The sequence below is a fragment of the Saccostrea cucullata genome, unplaced genomic scaffold (genome assembly GCF_032062105.1).
Source record: "Saccostrea cucullata isolate Sc308-1 unplaced genomic scaffold, CSIRO_AGI_Scuc_v1 ctg1474, whole genome shotgun sequence".
NCBI lineage: Eukaryota > Metazoa > Mollusca > Bivalvia > Ostreida > Ostreidae > Saccostrea > Saccostrea cuccullata.
This window is the reverse complement of record NW_026939689.1, coordinates 28849-52261: the sequence shown is the minus strand read 5'-3', so window position 1 is coordinate 52261 and position 23413 is coordinate 28849. Positions and strand designations below refer to the sequence as shown.

General features: G+C 32.9%; 1 protein-coding gene across 1 annotated transcript; it reads left to right on the top strand.

The window, feature by feature from the left end:
- Window positions 1-1046: 1046 nt before the first annotated feature.
- LOC134253689 (uncharacterized) lies at window positions 1047-22812 on the top strand. Its single transcript, XM_062736272.1, has 4 exons — window positions 1047-1362; window positions 17744-17953; window positions 18924-19220; window positions 20218-22812. Exons 1-4 carry the CDS (start codon window positions 1047-1049, stop codon window positions 22767-22769), a joined length of 3375 nt encoding a protein of 1124 aa, XP_062592256.1. The 3' UTR covers window positions 22770-22812.
- The last annotated feature ends 601 nt before the right edge of the window (window positions 22813-23413 follow it).

The following is a 23413-nucleotide window of genomic DNA, read 5'->3' as shown; positions in this document are numbered from 1 at the left end:
ACACCAGCTAGAAAAAAACCTTTTTTTTTTTACTGTGAAAACTTACTGTATAAAATGTAATAAACGTTTCTATGAATGCGTGTATCTTTGCTCCAATAGCCTTTAGCTAGAACATTTTAATATTGTTTTCCTTTAATGGTGATTAAACAGTTTGTATTATTTGCTTTGATTTCGTCATATAAGCTAGCTAAAAGCTTTCAGAAATAACACTTCAAAGCATAAGGCAGCTTGACATTACCCTTATACATTCGCCTAACAAAAACATTCCTAACAAAACGAATGTTTTTGCATCAAAAAATGACAATGGGTCATTATTCTATGGGGTAATTTTTCTACAATGCACACGGAGAAAAACGACCCACAGGCCATTATTTCTACAGAAACTACAGAAAAGTGGGTGATTTTTGTAAGTAGAATATTGACCAGGGGGTCAAATTTCTACGTAGAAAAATGACCCCCGGTCAACATTCAACGGGGGTCACTTTTCGTCGTTACACCTGCTCAAAATTTACACATAAGCTCGTGCATTTGAACAGCCAGTTTGTGCAAATATTCACCAATATAAGTTCAATAACTTCTTTATTATATAGCTAAAACATTTCCACATAATTTATAATAATTATTACAACTAAAAAAGACTCAAATTAATTATTTTTTATAATTTGTATTCAAATTAATTATTTTTTATAATTTGTATTCAAATTAACGTCTGTCTTGTAACCGTTTCACAGACGTTAATTTGAATACCGGTTATAAAAAAGTCATTAATTTGAGTGTTTTAGTTGGAATAATTATTGTAAATTATTTGGAAATGTTTTATCTATATAATAAAGGAGTCATTGAACTTATATTGGTGAATATTGGCACTCGTTCGCTGTTCAAATGCAATCGCAAGCTCGTGCATTTGAACAGCCAACCTGTCCCAGTATTCACCAATATAAGTTCAATAACCCTATGATATAGTGCAAAATATTACTAGTCTTTTACCAACCTAAGTGCCTATTTCAATGAGAATTTTCACTAATCATAATTATGTCAACTAAACTATGATGTACAATTGCATATATTTAGACAAACCTATAGTTCAGATCGGAAGTCCGGAAAGAGATGACAAATCTGATGTAATAATTTATCATGCAACAATTGAATCTATTCCGGAAGCCCTAAAAGCTGAATGGAGAGTTCAACAAATCCCAGAAGATGATTTCAAACCAATAAATGTCCATGATTCCAGTTACAGAGGTTCTACTGTTTCCTTACCATATCCAGTCCTGACTGTCCATGGATATAGTCAAAAGCATGGTCAAAGATTTGAAATCAGAGTGACGAATTTCATTGGGGAAACTAGAGAGGTTATATATGGTACACCGTTACATATATTGCTTTTGTGTTTTAGTGTCAAATATATTGAAAATTACTAACCATCATAACTTTTATATATTAACTTCTCGTGATTTACTTAAGGGTCCTCCACACACCCACAGCTTTTGTACTCATATTATTGAGCATTACTTTTAACAAGAATATCAACCTTTAAACAGTGTCCAGGGATTAAAATATAATTTATACTTATTTTCTAAAATAATTATTTCACAAGTTTCAAGAAATTTTTCCCATGGCATTTTCATACCTAATACAAAAGATCTTGTCTTACCCTTTCGTATATTTTTAATGAATTAGATTACATCAAAAAATTTAATTAAAACTAGTAAACTAATTGTTCAGAGAACAATAAGACGTCTTTCTTACCTTTTTAAGACTTTCCATGTCATTTGGGTTGGAAAAATGAAGAAAAACACCAGAAAAACGCCCAAAATTTAAAAAATTCCAAAAAAAAAAAAAAAAAAAAATTGCTTCCAGGAGGATTCAAGTCAACCAGTCAAGAAGTTCCAGTTTATAAACTTCTGACAAGCTCCTGGATGTAAATGTGAGTTTGAAAGAGATTGTTTTCGAGTTAAAATGTAAGGGATATTGTCTGATTACAATTATAATATTGTTATTAACGGGTATACATGCATTTGAGGTTGCGTATATGTATTTGAAAAAGGCTGCTTTCGTTTTGACAGATCGCATGTAGTAAACTCATAGGTAAGATTTAATAATCATTTCTATTTGAATTGAATTAGTAGTTACCAGCATAAATTTAACTTGAAACATGCATCTCAGGAAAAAAAAAAAGTTGTCATTGAGAGCGTGGAAATTTTTTTGACAGGAAAAATCGCTATTTTTCGAGATTCATTCCATAAATATTAAATCTAAATAAAATTGAAATAAATTCCACATACTAAAGAAAGCAAGAATATTTGGTATTAAAATGTTGTAGTAGAGCAGGAGAATCGAATGATATTAACAAAAATCGAAAAAATAGCCAATACAAGCTTTAATTAATTTTTATACTCAGCAACTATTAAATTTCAGACAGAAAAAAATTGTAGATTTTGCCGATATTCACTAGAATTTAATTGTACTTAAGAGACTCACCGTAAAACTCTCAGGGCACTTTCTTTGAGGTGTCTTGTACATGCTAAACTGGATTTTATGTTCATCTTTGGTTTCGTTTGACTTGTACAAAAGTTTTCTAGGCAGCTATTGATTTTTTTTTATTAGACAATGGGGGGGGGGGGTATATAATATAAATATTAGTCTTTGTTAAAGTAAGAGTTGTAGATACCTCCACGTACTAATGATTGATTGTGACCTTTGGGTCAAAGGTCAAAGGTCATGGTCATCCAAAAAAAAAAAACCCCAAACACTTATAGAGTTGAACTTTACCTTTGAAGCTCAATCTAGGTGAAGGTAATGAAGATATCTTTTTAACTTGTGAGAAAAGGTCCAGGTCAAAGGTCAAGGTCAAATTTGAAGCTGAAAGGTCAAGGTCATTTACAAAAAAAACCAGATATAAGCAATTTTGATACTTTCCAAATGACCTTGACCTTTGACCTTGACCTTATCTTCAAGGTCAAAGGTCGAAATCTCTCATGCATTGTCCACATGTCTTTACAACTTGCCGCTAAAATTTTTTCAGTTCTTCGTAAACATCAGAAACTCTAAGGGGCAATAACTACTAAAAATGGTTGACGAATCCTTTCTCAATGAATATATTCAAGAGTCTACTAAATTAGTCGTAGACATTATTGAAGGTTTCAAATATCTGCGGTTTACGGTTTCAGAAGAGTAGCGATAACAAGGGTTTACACTGAAAGGGGCATTAACTTTTAGAGGGGTCAATCTTAAGGGACAAGCATGAAATCTCTGCAATGGTTTTAAGAGTACATATTAAAGATGCAAAGATGTTTAAAATTTGTTGAAGAACAAAGGAGCTACCCAAAAAAAATTAATTTTTTCATATTTTGAATGACCTTGACCTTTGACCTTGACCTACTTTTCAAGGTCAAAGGTCATAAGATCTCATGCAGTTGTTCCCAAATCTCTACCACTTGTCATTTAAAAGTTTAAAAAAAAAAAAATTATGCTTTAAAACTTTCAGGGGCAATAACTACTCTAAGGAGTTTAGGAATTCTTTCGCACTTCACAGTTTGGAGAACCGACTAAATTAGTCGAAGACATTGGTGAAGCAAGCGTACCTCTATGGTTTACGGTTTCGGGGGAGTAGCGATAACAAGCATTTCTTGTGAAAGGGGCAATAACTTCGAAAGGGGTCAGAGTTCATATGCGTTGGGTCAAATCTGTTCCTAACTTTTAATGACCTTTACGATGAACAAAAAGTCCCTTCGATAAATGTCGAAACAAAAAATCAGCGGAAGAAAAATAATGGGAATTTACAGAAGAAAAGCAACTAGGAGACTTATTGTTCAAAGAACAATAAGAGGTCTTTCCACCTTCTTTGAATTTCAATTTTGTTTTATATCTGACTCCTTAAAATTAAATTCCATGAATAAGAAAACTAAATTGTCTTAAAAGGATAAATTAAAAAAATGAAAATTAAAAAAAAATTTGAAATGACCTTGACGTTTGACCTTAAAAAGATGTTCAAGGTCAAAGGTCAAGGGTCACAATGCAATTGACCCCGTGCTTCTACGACTTATAGTTTTTAAGTTATAAGGTTTTATAGTAAGTACAAAGACGTTAAAGGGCAATAACTCATATAAGGGGTCATCAGATCCTTCCGCACTTATACAGTGAAGTTATACCTCAAGATCCTAAAGATATTAGTGAAGGTTTGGTGTATCTACGGTCTACGGTTTCCGAGGAGTAGCGATAACAAGGTTTTTAGCACAAGGAGAAATAACTTTTAAAAGGGTCAATCTTAGGGGACAAGAATAAAATCTCTGAAATAGTTTCAAGAGTACATATTAAAGGTGCAAAGACAGATAGTATGCATTGCAAGACAAAAGAGATATAAAAAGAGCTGAATTTCTCATTTTTGGAATGACCTTGACCTTTGACCTTTGAATTAATTTCATGATCAAAGGTCAATGAATCTTATGCAGTTGATCCCATGTCTCTATCACTTCTCATTTTGAAAATTTTTAATTATTTCTAAAATTATAAAAGTTTCAGGGGCAATAACTCATTGAAGGGGTCTAGCAATACTTTCGCAATGAATAGATTCCAGAGTCCTCTTAATTAGTCAAAGACTTTAGTGAAGGTTTCATATTTCTACGGTTTACGGTTTCGAAGGAGTAGTGATAACAAGGTTTTTAGTACAAAGGGCGATAACTTTTAATAGGGTCAATCCTAAGGAATACGAATTAAATCTTTGAAATAGTTTTAAGAGTACATATTAATGACGCTAAGACAGTTTGTATATGTTAAAAGACAAAAAAGATATAAAAAGAGCTTAATTTCTCAAATTTGGAATGACCTTGACCTTTGACCTTTGCTATTATTTCATGATCAAAGGTCAATGAATCTTATGCAGTTAGTCCCATGTCTCTATCACTTCTCATTTTGAAAATTTTTGATAATTTCTAAGATTAAAAAAGTTTCAGGGGCAATAACTTATTGAAGGGGTCAACGAATACTTTCGCAATGAATAGATTCCAGAGTCTTCTAAATTAGTCGAAGACTTTAGTGAAGGTTTCATATTTCTACGGCTTACGGTTTTGAAGGAGTAGCGATAACAAGGTTTTACGTACAAGGGGCGAGAACTCCGAAAGGGGTCATAGGTCATATACGTTGGGTCGCTATTCAAAATAACTTTTGGTTTCGAGTATCATAAACACAAAAGTTTTTCGATAAGTCTTTTGGATCAAAAGTCCATAGCGGAAAAATAATAATAACTAGGAGACTTATTGTTCACAGAACAATAAGAGGTCTTTCCACCTTCTTTGAATTTTTCAATTTTATTTTATATCTGACTCCTTAAAATTACATTCCATGAATTAGAAACCAAAACTATCCTAAACGATAGAAAAAATGAAAATAAAAAAAAAATGAAATGACCTTGACCTTTGACCTTGAGAAAATATTCAAGGTCAAAGGTCAAGGGTCACAATGCAATTGACCCCATGCTTCTACGACTGATAGTTTACAAGTTATAAGGTTTTATATTAAGCACAAAGAAGTTAAAGGGCAATAACTCATTTAAGGGGTCATCAGATCCTTTCGCATTTATACAGTTCAGTTAGGCCTAAACACCCTTAACACATTAGTGAAGGTTCGGTGTCTCTACGGTGTATAATTTGGGAGGAGTAGCGATAAGGTTTTTCGCACAAGGGGCAATAACTTTTAAAAGGGTCAATCTTTGGGGACAAGAATGAAAGCATTGAAATAGTTTTAAGAGTGCATATCAATGATGCATAGACATTTAGTATATCTTGAAAGACAAAAGAGATATAAAAAGGGCTAAATTTCTCATTTTTTGAATGACCTTGACCTTTGACCTTTACATGAATTTTAAGGTCAAAGGTAAATAAATCTTATGCAGTTAGTCCCATGTCTCTACCACTTGTCGTTTTGAAAATTTATAATTATTTGTAAAATTCAAGAAGTTTCAGGGGCATTAACTAATTGAAGGGGTTTACAAATCCTTCTGCAATGTTAGAGTGAAGAGTCCTCTTGCTTAGTCCAAGACACTGCTAAAGGTTTCAAACCTCTGCGTTTTACGGTTTCGGAGGAGTAGCGATAACAAGCTTTGCAATGAAAGGGGCAATAACTTCGAAAGGGATCAAAGATTTTTTCAGAATAACTTAAAATATCCAATATCATGAACTATTCAGTTTGTTGATAAGTCTTGCGTTTTCAAAAGTTAAGGGAAGAAAAAGAATAATAAACACTAGGAGACTTATTGTTCACAGAATAATAAGAGGTCTTTCCATTGGTGAAAGTTTCATACCTCTACGGTTTACGGTTTCAGAGGAGTAGCGATAACAAGCATTTCTTGCGAAAGGGGCAATAACTTCGAAAGCGGTCATAGTTCATACGCGTTGGTTCAAAATTGTTCATAACATTTAATGACCTTTACGAAGAACATAAAGTCTTTTCGATAAATGTCGAAATAAAAAATCAGCGGAAGAAGAATAATAATAAGAAACAGAAGAAAATCAACAGGTCTTTCCACAGAAAGGTGGAAAGACCTAATAATAAACAGAAGCATTTCAAGAGGTCTTTCCACAGAAAGGTGGAAAGACCTAATAAGTCTTTCCACAGAAAGGTGGAAAGACTTAATTAAATGCACTGATGTAGAAAAAACATTTTCAAAATCTTTGTTATCAAAGTTCCTTTTTCGAGTTATCTTTCCTGTTGCCCGGGTCTTAAAAACTTTGGCAAGTCTCCACATTCGTCACCATTCTATATTTAGTAATTACTGGTCACTGAACTGGACAGATGTAAAAGAGGAAAACTAGAAACACAGTCACACTATTTATCAATATTTATAAACACGCAATGAGATAATGTATTATTGAAACGCACAAATTAGTGTGCCGAAAAAAATGTTTCTCGTCATACCGGTACCTGTTGTTTACGAACTATTATGTAACATAATCCCAAACGTCTGTTGTTCTTTTATTTAAAAAAAAAACCTCGCACGTCCGTGATTATGCCATGTGTTCATTTTTTATGACTGCAAACTTTTCTCTTTTAAGAAGAAAACACTTGCTGTGGCCTTCAACTCGACATTTAGATATATCGACGACGTATTGTCAATTAATAATGATAATTTCCATTCCTACGTCGACACGATATATCCTGGTGAGCTTGAGATAAAAGATACCACAGAGTCCGACACTTCTGCTTCATACTTGGATATTTTACTTGAAAAAGACACTAATGGTAATCTAACAACCAAGCTATATGATAAACGTGATGACTTTAACTTTTCTATCGTCAACTTCCCTTACTTATGCAGCAATATACCTTCATCACCTGCATACGGAGTATTTATATCTCAGTTGATTCGATACGCAAGAGCATGCTCTACGTATGAACAATTTCTTAAACGAGGTAAATTATTGACAAGCAAGTTGATGAAACAAGAATATCAACAGTCTCGTTTAAAGTCATCATTTCGTAAATTCTATGGTCGATACAATGACCTTGTCAGCAAATACAATTTATCATTGAATGAAATGCTGACTGACGTTTTTCATACCAATTGTTAGTCCATTATTTATACACTGAATTGACCACGGATTTTTTCCGTTATTTCCTGATTATGACAACGAGCACACGGCGGGTGTGACCGGTCGGCAGGGGATGCTCACTCCTCCATGGCACCTGATCCCACCTCTGATGTTTCGGAGGTCCGTGTTTGCTCTGCTCTTATTTTGTATATTTGTTTAATGGACGTTGAGATTGAATACTGTTCGTTATTTCCATATCCTTCTCTTTGCAAAAACTTTACAAGCTGTGCTAGGCCAAATCGTCCATGCATAAACTAGATAAAACCGAAAGTAATTGTACATTTTCTTTATTTACGTCACAAGTCAAATGTGGAGGACCCTTAAACAGTTTCAACCAAACTTTCCACGAACACGTCAGTGATAAAAGCAAAAGTCATTTGAGTGAATATACATTTTTTTCAAATCGGTTTGTTTTTAAATTTGATCGTTTGTGGTTTTGGGTATCGATTCACCTGGGAGACAAAAATACCAGGTGATTGATACACAAATAAAGGAAGTTGACATGACGTCATCAAGTTTATAAAAAAGAAAATGTCATCTTTTCAACTTCAGTTTATTTGTGAGTACAATCAGAATGTATTTAACAAAATATGTTAACAGAATACCAATGACAAGGTTTATAATTAAGTGTTTCATTTTTATTAAAGAAGCATGCAGTTGTCTATGAAAAATGCCACTGAAAGCTAAGTTGAAATAATAAAACGCACACAATAAACATGATGCAAATTTAGTTTTAAGAATTATAAAACATTATAATACTGTCATAAAATATCAAATTACACTATATTTTTACAATTTGAGACTGAGTAGATTACTGATTACTGTATCAGTACATTCAACAAATCCTAAAAGAGAGATGAGGTAATTTGTATTTCTCATAATTGATAATAAATTAATGTAAAATGATATGGCTATATATATTACAGATAAGAAAATCCAAAATGAGGACCATGATCATATGGCGCACAGTAAGTAATGTAAAATGGTAAATCGGAGAGGAAACAAAAGTGACGTATTACAATTTGTAATTGAATTCATTTTTTACATATAGGGAAAAAAATGGATTTTTTTCGAAAAAGAGGCTCAAAAACATCATTTGCCCATCTAAGAGATGAACTTGAAAACTCATTTCCACAAAAAGATCTTGAAAGGTTCAAAAGTTTACTGATTGGTAAGATTTTGTTTACTTTAATTACTACAATTTAATACGAAGACCATAAATGTAGATTTTGTACTTTAATACATTAAAATTTTCTGGAATAATTTTGAACAATTAATATATTCTTCCTACAACAATGTCAAACTTGTTTATTTGTTTTACTTCTTCGTTTTCTGTCTGAAGAGTATTTGAAAAACAATGCAATGCAATCTACAAAAGAGGAAATAGTTTAAACGGTTATATTTTGGGTACACTACATGTATTAGGGTTTATAAGGCTACTTTCTTTTTCAATTATTTCTTTTAACATTTAAATCAATGGGAGTGAGTTTTTTGAGTTATGGTTCATACTGATTCCAAGAGTTCCAAGTTAATTTTGAACATCAGAGGCGGGATCAGGAGCAATGGAGGAGTGAGTATCCCTTCCGGCCGGGCACACCTGCTGTGTACTCTTTATCATGAAAGGAAAAACGAGGAAACTCGTATACAGTTATTCATTGCATAAATAATAGACTATCAATTAACTGGATCAATGTTTTACAAGGAAATCTGTAGGAAGAAATCTTTACAAAAATCTTATCAAGAACTGCAAAGTAGTACATGTAATTGGTCACATATATTTTGAAGAATCTTTAGGTAGTGTAGTTTCAAGTTTGTTCATATCAATACCCAAGTGTAATGAATAGGCCAGAATGAATGGCAAAACCTTTTACTATTTATTCGTGAAGTAAAAATATTCTTCCAATAAGAGAGATATCTCTCTAGCATAAAGAGATATCTCTTTAGCTTAAAGAGATATCTGTTTGACTAATAGAGATATCTTTATACCTTAGAGAGATAACTCCTTAAACAATTTTGTAAGAGTGATATCTCTTTTACTTACAGAGATATCTTTATAAGCTAGAGAGATTACTCTTTAAGTTAGAGGGATATCTCTTTAAACAAGGTTAAATGACAGATATCTTTCTAAGCTAAAAAGATATCTCCTTTAATGAATTAGATGTCTCATTTCCAGTCATCTTAAAATAAAATAATTAATTCTCCCCTTTAAAACGAAAGCGAAACAAGTAGTAAAGTCTCTAGAATATTTTAGCTGATATAAGAAAAAAGACTGAGCATGCAGTACCCAGAATAATAGATGTACTACGTAGAAATAAAATGATATACATGTAATTCCCTTGTCTGGAACAACAAATAATAATGCAACGTTCGTAAAGATGATTAAAATTTATTAGTTAGGAAAACGAAAGTAAGCATAAAATCTCAAATGCAATGAACCAGATTTCTCTGATTATGAAAAATAAACTATTACTAATTTGAAATCTAGACAACACTGAATTACATGTCATGTTTAGTAAAGCTATGTAAAATATCATCTTTGCATATATCTCTTTTCAATAAAGAGATATCTCTTTTTGCTTGACAGATTTAGACACTTTTGAAAGATACCTCTTTCACTTTGAAAGGTATCTCTTAAGATAAAATAAGAGAGATGTCTCTTTTGCTTTAAGAGATATCTCTTTTACTTGGAATGATATCTCAAAAAGTCAAAGAGATATCTTTCTATGTGTAAAAGATATCTCTTTAACGTTAATAGATATCTCTTTTCACAAAAGATATCTCTCAAGGAGTAAGAGATATCTGTTCAAGTAGAAGAGATATCTCTTTTATTAGGTCACCTTCAGGTGACCTATTGCTATCTCTTTTCGTCCGTCGTCGTACGTTGTCCGCCGTACGTCGTTCGTCGGTCGTAAACTGTAGAACATTTTTAGCTTCTTCTCTGGAACCACTGAACCAAATTTAACCAAATTTAGTATACAGCATCTATGGGTAAAGGGGAACAGAAATTGTGATTTTCATGGTCCCTGCCCCCTGGGGCCTGAGGGTGGAGCCAAAACCACTATGATTAATGCAATTTTTAATAATCTTCTTCTTTACTCCTGGACATCAAGCAGTCAAATTGTTTGCATGATTGTAATTAGCATTGGGTCCTCTATCAATATTGTGAAATTCATGGCCCTTGGGTCAGGGGTTCTAGTGCTAGGGTGGGGCTAAATATAGTATATAGTGAAAATGCATTATTTCTTTGAAAATCTTCTTCTCTGCTCCTGGGTATTGGACATTTGCGGAATAGCGAACAGCGGACTTCGGACTTCAGACATGTAAAGGCGGACCTTTCTAAGGGAGCGGTTTAAAGAATCAAAAAATATAAATTTATAACAAATCATCTGAAAATGTATAGGCCTTCGATAACTACGAAAAATTTAAATCGAAGAATTTTGAAATTCGTATTTTGATTGGTTTAATTAGAAAGTTTGCAAAGAATTTATTTGTGAACATAGAACTGTCTCGAAATAACTTATTTTTAGTATGCATTATTAAATTTAAAAGTATCAAATTTGAACTACAAACAACTGCTATCTCAGAAATTGAATTCAATTGTACAGACGCTATTTTTAAACTTCACATTCAATTTGTTTATATTGAACTGAAGGTACGAGTTTCGAATAATGTGATTTTTTTTAGATTTTGGTTGTTTGATAGTGAGAAATGTCTAAAAGCCTAATAAGTTTTGTCCATATAGTTACGAAAAGTATGCAGTCATAATAAGTCTGTAGCTTTTCCCTTTTTGTGGCATGGTAGTTTCTATACCTTAAATAAATTCGCGTTTAGATTGAAGGGTATATCTATATCCCTGCATGCAAAAAGGGTCATATATTACTTGCAATATACTTTTCAATTCCCATTTGCATAGCCATTTTCGTTGGAAAATGAAATGAGTAAAAAGCATGAATTTTGCCTAAACTTTAATTTAATATTTTACTGTATAAAAAACTGATACTAAAATAGCCTATTTTAGAAACCAAGTTTAAAGACATTAAATAAAAGCTGTCTCTCAAAGATATTTTCTGTTGTACATTTTGTTGAATATTGAATAAAAGAAATATTAAAGGTACTAAAATCTTAATGCCTCCTCCAGTTATTTGATAAAATATGTACTAAATAGGCACGTCAATTTTGAAAACGTGTTTTGTAGGGGGGAACTTACCTGGATTTTTTTTTTTGACAAACAGAAAAAAGGAGAATATTCTAAACGCAAAAAATCCATCCTCAGGAAGGGGAGTGTATGTGCGGAAGGGGGGGGGGTAATTTCCATCTTTTCGATAAATTTGCATAAGATAGTTTCAATGCCACAAGTACTGTACCAAAAAGTGGATGCTTGTGGGAGGGTGGGATCAAGTAGCTTTTTATTTTAAATTCGATATACATGAGGGCACATCCTTTTCTCTTTTTTCGGAGGAATGTAAAAACAGATATAGAAAACAAATTTTTAATTCTGAAAAATCTTGAAAGTCAATCACCGGTATTAATCAATAATAAAAATTAAAAAGTAAAGAATAATTAGATAAATAAGTAAATAAGAGAGAAAAGGAAAATACATTTTCGATGCGAGTTCCGATTCCAAAGAGACTGACTGAAACATTAAAGTAATCCAAGTGTTCCTCATTTCCTATTTATAAATTTCGAAGAAGTATGTTGATTATTGATAACCATTATATCAAATGCCATTGCGTTATCAATTCAAACGCACAGGTGATTTATAAATTCTACACTTTGAGATGCTCCACCCTATTTAAAGTCCGAAGTCTGACGCCTGTTGTCCACTGTGCGCTATTTCGCAAATGTCCATTTAAAGGTACTTGGACACAGATTTGAAGTTAATATTTTCTCATTTTTTCTGTATACTATCACGAATTATGTATTTTAATGGCATTTCACACAAAAATTAATTAAAAATCTTATTTCATTTAAAAGTTATTAAAACTTTAAATTTTTTTGCGGGTTTGATTGACACATCCTTGCACTTTCAAAAATTTTAACTTTATTCTTAATCCTTAGGAAGGATATGGAAATAACGAAGGAAAAGTGGCAATTTTGATGTGTTTTAATGAGAAATATTAAAACTTTTATCAATAAAAATAATTTTATTCAGAGTAGAAATGTTAGAAAGCAAAACACCTTCACAAGTATCGCATTCCGAACTAAGAGATGCGTACAGAGTTTAGCAAATCGAGCACACTCGTGTTATGTACACAGTTTTTGTAAACAGGGCTCGAGTTCTGTTATTGTTTATATTTAGAATTCACCGGGTGCGTTCAATCGTGACAGTCTGCTTACCACAACTGCACGGACTGACAATATACGATATTCGTATTGTGTGTTTGTTTTGCTTTCGAACGTGTCTACTCTGAATTTTCTGGATTATAGTATTAATATTTTTCATTTATACAAAACGAGATTGTCACTTTTCCTAGGGATAAAGAATAAAATTAAATTTTTGAGAGTGCAAGGATATGTCAATCAAACCCGCCGAAAATTTTGAAATTTCAATATCTTTTAAACAAAATATGATTTTTGATTAATTTTTGTGTGAAATGCTATTAAAATATATAAGTCGTAATATTATAAAGAAAATAATAACTTTAAATCTGTGTCCAAGTACCTTTAATAAACAAACCGAATACATCGTTATGTTGAATAAGGCTGCATCTTCCAAAATTGTGAATTTCATGGCCCATGGTCAGGGGTTCTTAGGTGCTAGGGCGTTGCTATATATATTATATAGTGAAAGTGCATTATTTCTTTGAAAATCTTCTTCTTTACTCCTGGGTATTTGATAAACAAACCGGATACATAAATATGTTGAATAAAGCTGCCTCTTCCATAATTCTGAATTTCATGGCCCTAGGGTCAGGGGTTCTGGTGTTAGGCGGGGCTCTATTAATGATATTGTGAAAATCTTCTCTTCTCCTGGATATTAAACAAACTAACAAAGTATATAGTTATGATGAGCAAGTCCATCTCTACCAAAATTGTGAATTTCACAGCCCCTGGGTTGGGGGTTCTGGTGTTAGGGTGGGGCTCTATTGATCATGTAGTGAAATACATCAATTCTTTAAACATCTTCTTCTTTGCTCCTGAGTATTAAATAAAGTAAACAAGTACATTTAGTAATGTTGAATATGAACTAGTGCCTCTTCCAAAATTGTGAATTTTACTGCCTCTGGTCAGGGGCTCTGGTGTTAGGGTGGGGCTCTACTAATCATATGGTAAAAATACATTTAAAATTCTATCAAAATTTTCTTCTCAGATCCTGAGTATAAACCTATGCACAAAGTTATGAGGAGGAAGGATGCTTCTTCTAAATTCATGAATTTCAGAGCCCCAGGGTCAGGTGTTTTGGTGTAAGGGCAGGGTTCTAATGATTATATAGTGGAAAGAACTATGAACTCTAACTCGTGATTCCCGCCTACATTTTGCACCCATTAAATTCAATATTAATGGCAATTAGGCCATTAAATCTTTGTTTAATACAAAGAACTGTTCTATGGTAATTGATTAATCAATTTAATTCCAGCGCTAGATAGTAAATTATCATTAATTCCAGCTTTTGAAAAAAGGGGGGTAGACGATATTTTCTGGTGAAATCGAACTTTCAAGAATCACCATATTTTGAAATAGTCTACTATTTTATTAAATTATATATGTTTTGTTTATTTGCGTAAAACATAAGAAAAGATATGAGATACAATTACAAAGTAAATGCATTTTCTCTTTGTTACTCTTATTTATCTCTGGGTATTAAGTTACCAAAGTAAGCAAGCTTAATGTATAGTTATGATAAGCAATGATACTCAGGTGACCTATAAGACCAATGGGCCTCTTGTTAAAAGAGATATCTCTCTTATTTTAAGAGATGTCGCTTTCTCGTAGAGATATCTCTTAAAAACGAGAGAGATGTCTTTAAATTTGGATATATCTCTTTTTAAAGAGATATCTCTCTAAATTGAGAGATACATGTATCTCTGTTATTTTACGAAAAAAATTATTTTCAAAATAAAAACCAAAAGGGCTTGTCATAAGAATGGCCAATTATGGAGAAAATCTTTGAGAATCTCGAGAACAGCAAAGCCATTATTAGTGATAAAATACAAAAACAAATCCTCAGTTTCATTTTTAGTGTGGATTCAAGAGTATTCAAATCCGGATCCGTGGGGTAGGGTTAGGCCACAATAGACGACCACAGTTATATGATATTTTTTTCTAATCTTAAGAACAGCAAAGCCATGGTGTGACATGTTTATAGAAAATATCCACAGTTATTTTTTTAAGTTTGTAAACATCATCAGCCCCTGGGGCAGGCTGGTGCATCATCAGGGGATCAAAGTTATACATGGGAAAATATAATAGATAAATATAATATATATATTTATTATTTTTCTGTATTGTTCCAACTATCTGATTGACTCAAACTGGATCACATGATCAAGTATAAAAAGTGTTACAAACTCGATGTTTCTATTCTAAAAATTTATAAACCTGATGTTTTTAAATTTGGAAACGTTCTTCTGTGAAGCAACAATAGAGCTGACGTCACAATAGTCTTTATAGACTGGATGTTTCTAAAAACAGATACTGCAGCTGGTTTTCATTACTGTGACGTCATAATGCAATGACATAACAATGCCTTGTATAAGAAGGTACTGAGTATTAAAAAGAAGGATTTTAAGACATTTCTTTTTAACTGATAAAAAATAATAAAACAATTGTAGCCTTTTGATTCGGTACAATCCCTCTATATATAGACCTTAGAGAAAGCATATCGACCTCGCACTTCGTGCTCGGTCGATATGCTTTCTCTAAGGTCTATATATCGAGGGATTGACCTCATCAAAAGGCTTTAATTGTATAATATATATATTTATCATTTTTCTATATTGTTCCAACTATCTGATTGGCTCAAACTAGATCACATGATCAAGTATAAAAGTGGTATGGACTGGATGTTTCTATTTTTAAAATTTATAAACCTGCTGTTTCTAAAATTGGAAACGTTCTTCTATGAAGCAACAATAGTGCTGACGTCACAATAGTCTTTATAGACTTGGTATTTCTAAAAACAGATACTGCGGCTGGTTTTCATTACTGTGACATCATAATGCAATGTCATAACAATGCCTTGTATGAGAAGGTATAAAGAAGGATTTAAAGACATTTCTTATTAACTGATAATAAATAATAAAACAATTGTAGCCTTTTGATTCGGTACAATCCCTCGATATATAGACCTAAGAGAAAGCATATCGACCTCGCACTTCGTGCTCGGGTTGATATGCTTTCTCTAAGGTCTATATATCGAGGGATTGACCTCATCAAAAGGCTATAATTGTATATTATATATATAGAGAGAGAGAGAGAGAGAGAGAGAGAGAGAGAGAGAGAGAGAGAGAGAGAGAGAGAGAGAGCACTACAAAAACCAACAACAAGTATATCCTAAATGTCGGATCTACCCAGTAGATACAAGGTCACGGATGGAAATTTATATAAAGCACTAAAAATGACCAACGATACGAACAATAAAAATTGTCAAATTTTCGGGACGCCCTGTCCCTTCCTCATGACAAAGAAAAAAGTTAAAAAGTCATAAGAACAAAGGAAAAAGAGAAACAAAAACAACTAGCACTAATACTAAACTACTAAACACTTTATATTTACATACTTGGTTACATGTTGCATTGGAAATTTTTAAGAACACTATTAAAGAAAGTAATCCGGACCGCTATGGAATACGTCCGGTCTATCGGGTATTCTTGGGTGAAGTGCTATTTACATAATTGAATGAATTAATTATGCTAATTAATTACAACAATCAGTAAATCCTACATTGTCGCATATCTGCGGTGATTTTCTTTGATCTTTCTGTGGTGATATATCCCATATCACATATGCAATAATACTTTCCACGCCCCTTTATATATCACTGCAGGTGGCAGAAATCGGGTCATGAGAATAAAAACTGATTTTATTTTACAAGTTCATAACTACAGAAAAATGAACATATTTAGCTATTTCTTTGCCTTTAACTAAATTAAAATACACGCATTTAATTCAGTTGAAAGTTCCCAATCGTTCAAAATATTAATCCATTTTGAAAGTTACGGTAAAATCTCCAAACTTTATATCGTTAAACTCCTTGATATTTGTTTCTGTGATTTCATATTTGTCGAGTGCCTGGCTCAAAGATAAATCGTCAAAATCTTCAAACTCAGTTAAAAATAAAAGTCAAATTCACTAAGAACGTCCGACATGTTGGAGAGCTAGCTTGAAATGTATATTACTAGTTCATAACACGCTGAATATTTTTTTTTTTTGAATTTTGACACTCTCAATGAAATTTACGTCATCAGACATGCGACAAGTTGCTTACATCATAGATGCCTCGTACTATTGGTTATATCGTTTTCATGGGGCGTGGAAATCTCGGGCGCTCCGCAACCTCGATTTCCACGCCCCATGAAAACGATATAATCAATACTACTCGGCTTCTATGATGTAACCTATACTTGTTTCATTCTCTCAAAATGCCGTAACTATACTTGATAAAGAATAATCAACATAGATAATTTTGCCAATTCTGATCATTATGATGACTTTGTTTGTAAATCAAACTTATCGTTCGATCTTATTTTAACTGACATGTTAAGTAACATTAGTTAGGTCATTTGTTTTTTCCTGGATTTTACTGCAGTGTACAGGGATGCTTAATCCTCCTACGCACCTCATTCCACCTTAAGTGTGTCCATGGATTCGCTATTTTCCCTGATCTGAATTTATGAGATTTACGAGTTTGATTAGTTTTTGTTATTTTCATATTTTCGTTGGCTTCGTATGACAGATTAATTAAAGAAGAATTTGAAAGATGTTAAGAAATACACACGCTACTTTTAGCAAAATTTTTAAGTTATCTCTCTTTTGTTTTCCCAAATAAGTAATGTTTTATGAAAATCCATATAATTATCTATAAAAATTATGAAAAATTTCTCCAATATGTTAACTTTGGAAAATTGACCTGGAGGTAGGCAGGAGAACAATAATATCAATCGCAGCTCTTCGGTATGTAATTTAAAAAGCTCATAAGTACTTTATTTTATGTCTAGATCAAGAAGCAGTAACTGAAGGTGCTGTATCTACATGTAATACCTTAAGAAAAGTCTTAGAAATTCTGAAACGGGAAGGACTGTTCAGTAACTGCGATGTAATTTTGGTACAATACGTATTACGAAGGATCGGATGCCTTGATCTCTATGAAAGATGTTACAAATATGCTCAAGCTTGCGAGGCGCTGTGTTTCTTTGAAAGGCAGCCAGGTATTATTTCTGTATTTTTTTTCTTTTAAATACTGTTAATCACTCTTTTTAGCGAGAACTTTTTTTACATTTATTTATGCAAGACTGTGTGTTGAGGAAAATTTTATTCACGCGTACGTTATTATTATTCCTAAAGATTATACACAGCAATAACCACAATTTGTGAAATAAACTCATTTATTAAAAGTGATGACTTTTCCTTGAAAATAATGTTTCGTGAAAATTAAGTTGTTTACATCATTTGATAAACAGTTTTGTCATTCATATTTTTTTATATCTGTAATAGCATGCATTATTATACAGTCATTACAAATTATAATATTATGGAATGAAAATACACATATTTATACATAATGGACAAAAAAGATCCATTCGAACTGTTTTGAAAGAAATAGACATAATAGTTCTTATATATCTAATTACATCCAAGTCAGTATAAAAGACAGTTTCCTATTTCTTCCATTTACAATTCATTATACATTGCTTTGCAACAAGAATAATTATGTTCAATGTTCTGAAAGTAGTTTCACTAGAACTTTTATATCTGAATATGATTTCTTCGGGGGTAAATTTAATTATTAAATCACCACCGTGTCGAAGTTTGTTACTTAAATTGAACCACAAAGTAACGAGGAAAAGGGACACATGCACAATGAATGAATGCTTGTTGTTTTTTTTTTATATCATAGCAAAAAGAACAAAGTTCTGTTTCGGTTTATTTCATTTCATAAGTTTTCGTAAAAAATATTTGATGTAAGAGCTTAAACTGAAAGCATCGAAGCTCCTTTCCCACTGTTATTACGTAGAATAAAGAGAAAGATTCTTTCCGGATATGTATGTTTATGAAAATGTATTGAAAGGTTTTCCTCCCATTTTCTTAAAACCATGAAAGGGGACTCGGCAATCTATATAAGTATTTGATAAACTAATTCTATGAATATGAGAAGATGTTGCATAATTGTCTTTACAGAAAACGGGTATACAACTGTCGGGTTTCACATAGATGGCAATATCAAAGAATACTCCAAGGAGGATATCTACTCTATACGAGACACAGTGGCCAATATGCTGGAATGTTCGGAAGAGTATGTTGTTATTAGTGGAATAGAACTTGTTAAAAGCTTTTTGGTCGTGTTGTCAATAAAAGAAGAGTATATCTTTGCGGTACTGTCAAATGCTCAAGATATTTTTGAACGTCTTCGTTCTTTGAATGTGGATTATCTTGCCTGGGGTGATACTGTTATTCGAAAAGGACACACCAGCAAAGGTAACGGGTTTAACATAATTGTTAAATATATTTATTCAAGTATCCCTGTACTGACAGGTATCAGTAAATTCCGAACAAAAAATATTTCAAAGAGTTCAAAAAGATTTTAATATTAAACATTAAAATTCTACCTTAATAACGTCATTTACTTTCATAACATTATGACTTACGTAATGATAAAGAAAAGATAACTGACAATTATCAATCTTAAAAATTCAAACAGTACAAATCTGTAAGCAAACCATAAGACAAGGATCCCCGTATTTTCTAGGGGTGGGACTGAAGCTATTTATTGATAATGTAGAAGTGAAAATTCCGTACTCAAATATATGTATACATATGAAGCAGAATTTGTGCAAAATCTTATGCATGAACAGAAGGAAACACTCTTTGTGACCTTCAACTCGACATTTAGATATATCGACAGAGTATTGTAAATTAACAATGGTAATTTCCATTCCTATGTCAATACGGTATATCCTGGTGAGCTAAATAAAAGATAAGCAGATCGGCTTGGGACGTTGGCACCTGATTCCACCTCTGATGTTTTTGGAGGTCCGAGTTTGCTCTGCTCCTATTTTGTATTGTTTTATGGATTTTTTTATTGTGATACTGTTCGTTATCGCCATATCTTTCTCCATATGTTTCATTTTTTAAAAAACAAGAAAACATTTCAAAAGCACTTAACAATTTTCAAGTTTTGTTTATACAACAGTATCATAAGAAAATTCAAGTTTGGCCTTAGAATTATTTTAGCCTTTCTTAGCTGCAGATATGTAGCTCTCTAGTCGGAAAAAAATTGGCATGGAAAGCGGAAAGTACAGTGCCACCCATAACAAATACTGTATATTGCGCTCGGTTCTGGGTTAATATCTCCAAGTTCTAACCACAATTGCAAAAAAGTAAATAAATAAATTCCTTACACCTCTGTGTAATTAATAATATTTAATGATACAAAATTATCAATAGTTTTAATCTACTTTGATGATACTTTCAGAACAAGATGTGGAGTTAGCTAAATGGATAACTGAGGACAAACTTTATCAGGAAACTCATTGCTTTCACGAAATGATGGAGAGAGTGAGAAGTCAAAAATTTGTAACATTTGTGGGTGGCCCTGGATCAGGGAAATCTGCCACCGCTCATCACATTGCTTTAATGCTCCAAAGTGAGAAATATGCGGTAAAACCAGTTAAAGACCTCAGGGGAATTATACAGATGGAAGAATTTAACTACTCATATAAACAGGTTTTTGTCATTGATGACGTGATAGGTGTATTTGGCCTTCAGAGAACAAAATTAGTTTTTTTCGATGATGTTTTTTCACGACTTTTTAAGTATGAAAAATGTAAAATTCTCTTTACATGTAGAGAGACTGTGTACAGAGAATCCTTATCTTACGACCCGTCATTTGAGTGGTATGAAAATATTATTAATTTGCACAGTTCTGAATATGCATTAGATGACAATGATAAGAAACTTATGATGGAGAATTATGGCTTACGTTGTGAATTACTGTCGCCATCTTTGCTGACATCGGCTTCTCATATGTTTCCCTTTCTCTGCAAACTGTTCTCAAAGGAAGAAAAATTCAGAAATTTTGGTTCAAAGTTTTTCACAAATCCAAATGAATGCATTATCACTGAACTTGATGAGATGCAAGCAAAAAACAAATTCTTTTACGCTACGTTAGTTTTGTGCATAATGAATGAAAAACTCTCTGAAAATATTCTAGAAGATTTGGAAAATGCCGTTTTCCTTGAAATGAAAAACAGTGTGTTAGCAAATCTTGACGTGCAGCCTTCCACTGATACATTCAAATTTTTAGAGGCATTGTCAAATATGGAGGGGACATACACAAAAAAGAGTGGCACAGAGTACACAATTATGCATGACTATTTGTACGAAATTTGTGCATACCATTATGGTCAAAAATTTCCAGGCCAAATGCTGCAGTACATGAGCAGTAGTTATATTGCTAACAAGGTAAAATTACAAAAAAATGAAGCAAGCAAAGTGTACAAGAGCGAAGAAAAAGAGGTTTTTGATTCAGATAATGGTGATGACAGAAACAATAAGAATGGTGACAAAGGTACTGGAAGTGAAGAATGTTTTGATCTGTGTATATGGTTAAGTGAGGATCTGTATCCAATGTTAGCAAAAAGGTTGTACAGAGACATACAGGAAATGGAGCTGGATAATCTCTTTACAAATGATGTTTTAAAGCATCCAAAAGTGTGTCAGACTTTTATTGATGTGTTAAAAGAAAAGTCGTACAATGAAATAAAATCTTTATTCCTGTATGAACGGTTATTCTCAAGGATCTCGGAAGTTAAGGTGAGAGTGCTCACATGGGTGATCCTCTATGGACATTATGATATTCTGCAATACATTGTTGGTGAAATTGAAAAATATGGTAAGAACAAATCTGATCTATTCTACAGAGATGTCGAGCACCAACACTGGAACACACTGAAAAAGACTCTTAATAAAGACATTCTCTCAGATGAAGAAAGATATATGCTACTGCTAAGTTCCTACAGTGGTAATCTTGAAACTGTAAAAATTGTTCTGAAGTTTGTGAATAAAGATTCCATCAAAAAGCCGATTAAACGCAAATATCTTGAAACAAGGTTGCTGAATTCAAAAGTCGAAAACGAGTACAGATGGAAATGTGTGCCACTTGTAGTTGCATTTGAGGGAGGGCATTTAAATATTGTTCATGAACTAATTAAAGCGGAGGCTGGTATAAATCTAACAGATAAAGAGGGGCGTACACCACTGATAATTGCATGTGATGGAGGACATCTGAGCATTGCACAGGAACTAATAAAGTTTGGAGCTGACCTCAATGTTCGGGATATTCAAGGGAATACAGCAATGATAACTGCATTTAAGAGAGGACATTTTGACCTTATGCAAGAATTAATTGAAGCAGGAGCAGATGTCAATCTACCGAGTGAAGACGGGCACATTATTCTGATAGACGCATGTGAGGGTGGCCATTTGAATATTGTTCAAAACCTTATAAAGGCAGGGGCTGACATCAATATACGTGATAAAGAAGGGAAAATAGCAGTGGTAACTGCATCAATGAAAGGAAATCTGAGCATTGTGCAAGACCTAGTAAAGGCCGGGGCTGATATAAATCTAAAGAATAAAGAAGGGAATACACCATTGATAACTGCTTGTGAGGGCGGATATTTGAACATGGTACAAGAACTAATAAAAATGGGTGCTGTGGTTAATGTACAAAATATAATGGGGAAATCACCACTTATAGCAGCTTGTATTGGTGGGTATATGTGTATTGTTCAAGAACTTTTCAAGGTCAGGGCTGACGTCAATCATATAGGTATGGTGAAAAATACGCCATTAGTAGCCGCATGTAAGTATGGACATTTGAACATTGTCCAAGAACTAATTAAAATGGGGGCTGATGTGAATCTACAGGATAATGAGGAGTGTACACCAATCAAAGCTGCACGTGAGGGTGAACATTTGAACATTGTTAAAGAACTAGTTAAAATGGGGGTTGATGACAGTTAAAAAAATAATAATGGACAAAAAAACTGCTTTAATGAACAGACGCTTTACTTTGACGAATTGCCTGGTGGAACCAGGCCACAAATATCATTCTTTCGGATTATCATGGAATTAAGAACTCTACGAAATGTAGTTATATCGAAATTCAATGATATTTTACCGTCTGGTATTCTCAATCTAGTTGAAAATGGAGCTGACTGAACCGTTTGTGATGCTGCCACCATTAACTGTGTGTTTGCTGTGTGTGGGTCTGTGTGTTGTTTGAAACCGAGCTGGAGTTATTAACACTCTTTATTACACACTTACACAGCTAATTGTGCCACGTACGTTTCACGTATGTTAAACGTATGTGACACATACGTGACTTCACGTACGTTTTCCATGAAAAAAATACCACGTACGTTATACGTATGTTTTCACACGTGTGAATATCATGCGTGTCACGCATGTTAAACGTACGTATTGCCCACCATACGTTACATGTATACTGCACACGTACGTTACTCATACGTTTCACATATGAATAATGTACGTGCAACGTGTGTGTAACATATGTTTCTCATAACATGTTTAATGGGTTTATTATTTGCACTGCTCATATTGTAAATGTATAAATACCATACAAAAATGTGTCAAACCATGGTTAA

Excerpts from the sequence above, each read along its gene's own strand:
- LOC134253689 (XM_062736272.1), top strand. The coding sequence starts at position 1,047 with ATGATGTACAATTGCATATATTTAGACAAACCTATAGTTCAGATCGGA. Across the intron at positions 1,363-17,743 it reads AACTAGAGAGGTTATATATG|ATCAAGAAGCAGTAACTGAA; the intron begins GTACACCGTTAC and ends TTTTATGTCTAG. Across the intron at positions 19,221-20,217 it reads AAAAGGACACACCAGCAAAG|AACAAGATGTGGAGTTAGCT; the intron begins GTAACGGGTTTA and ends TGATACTTTCAG.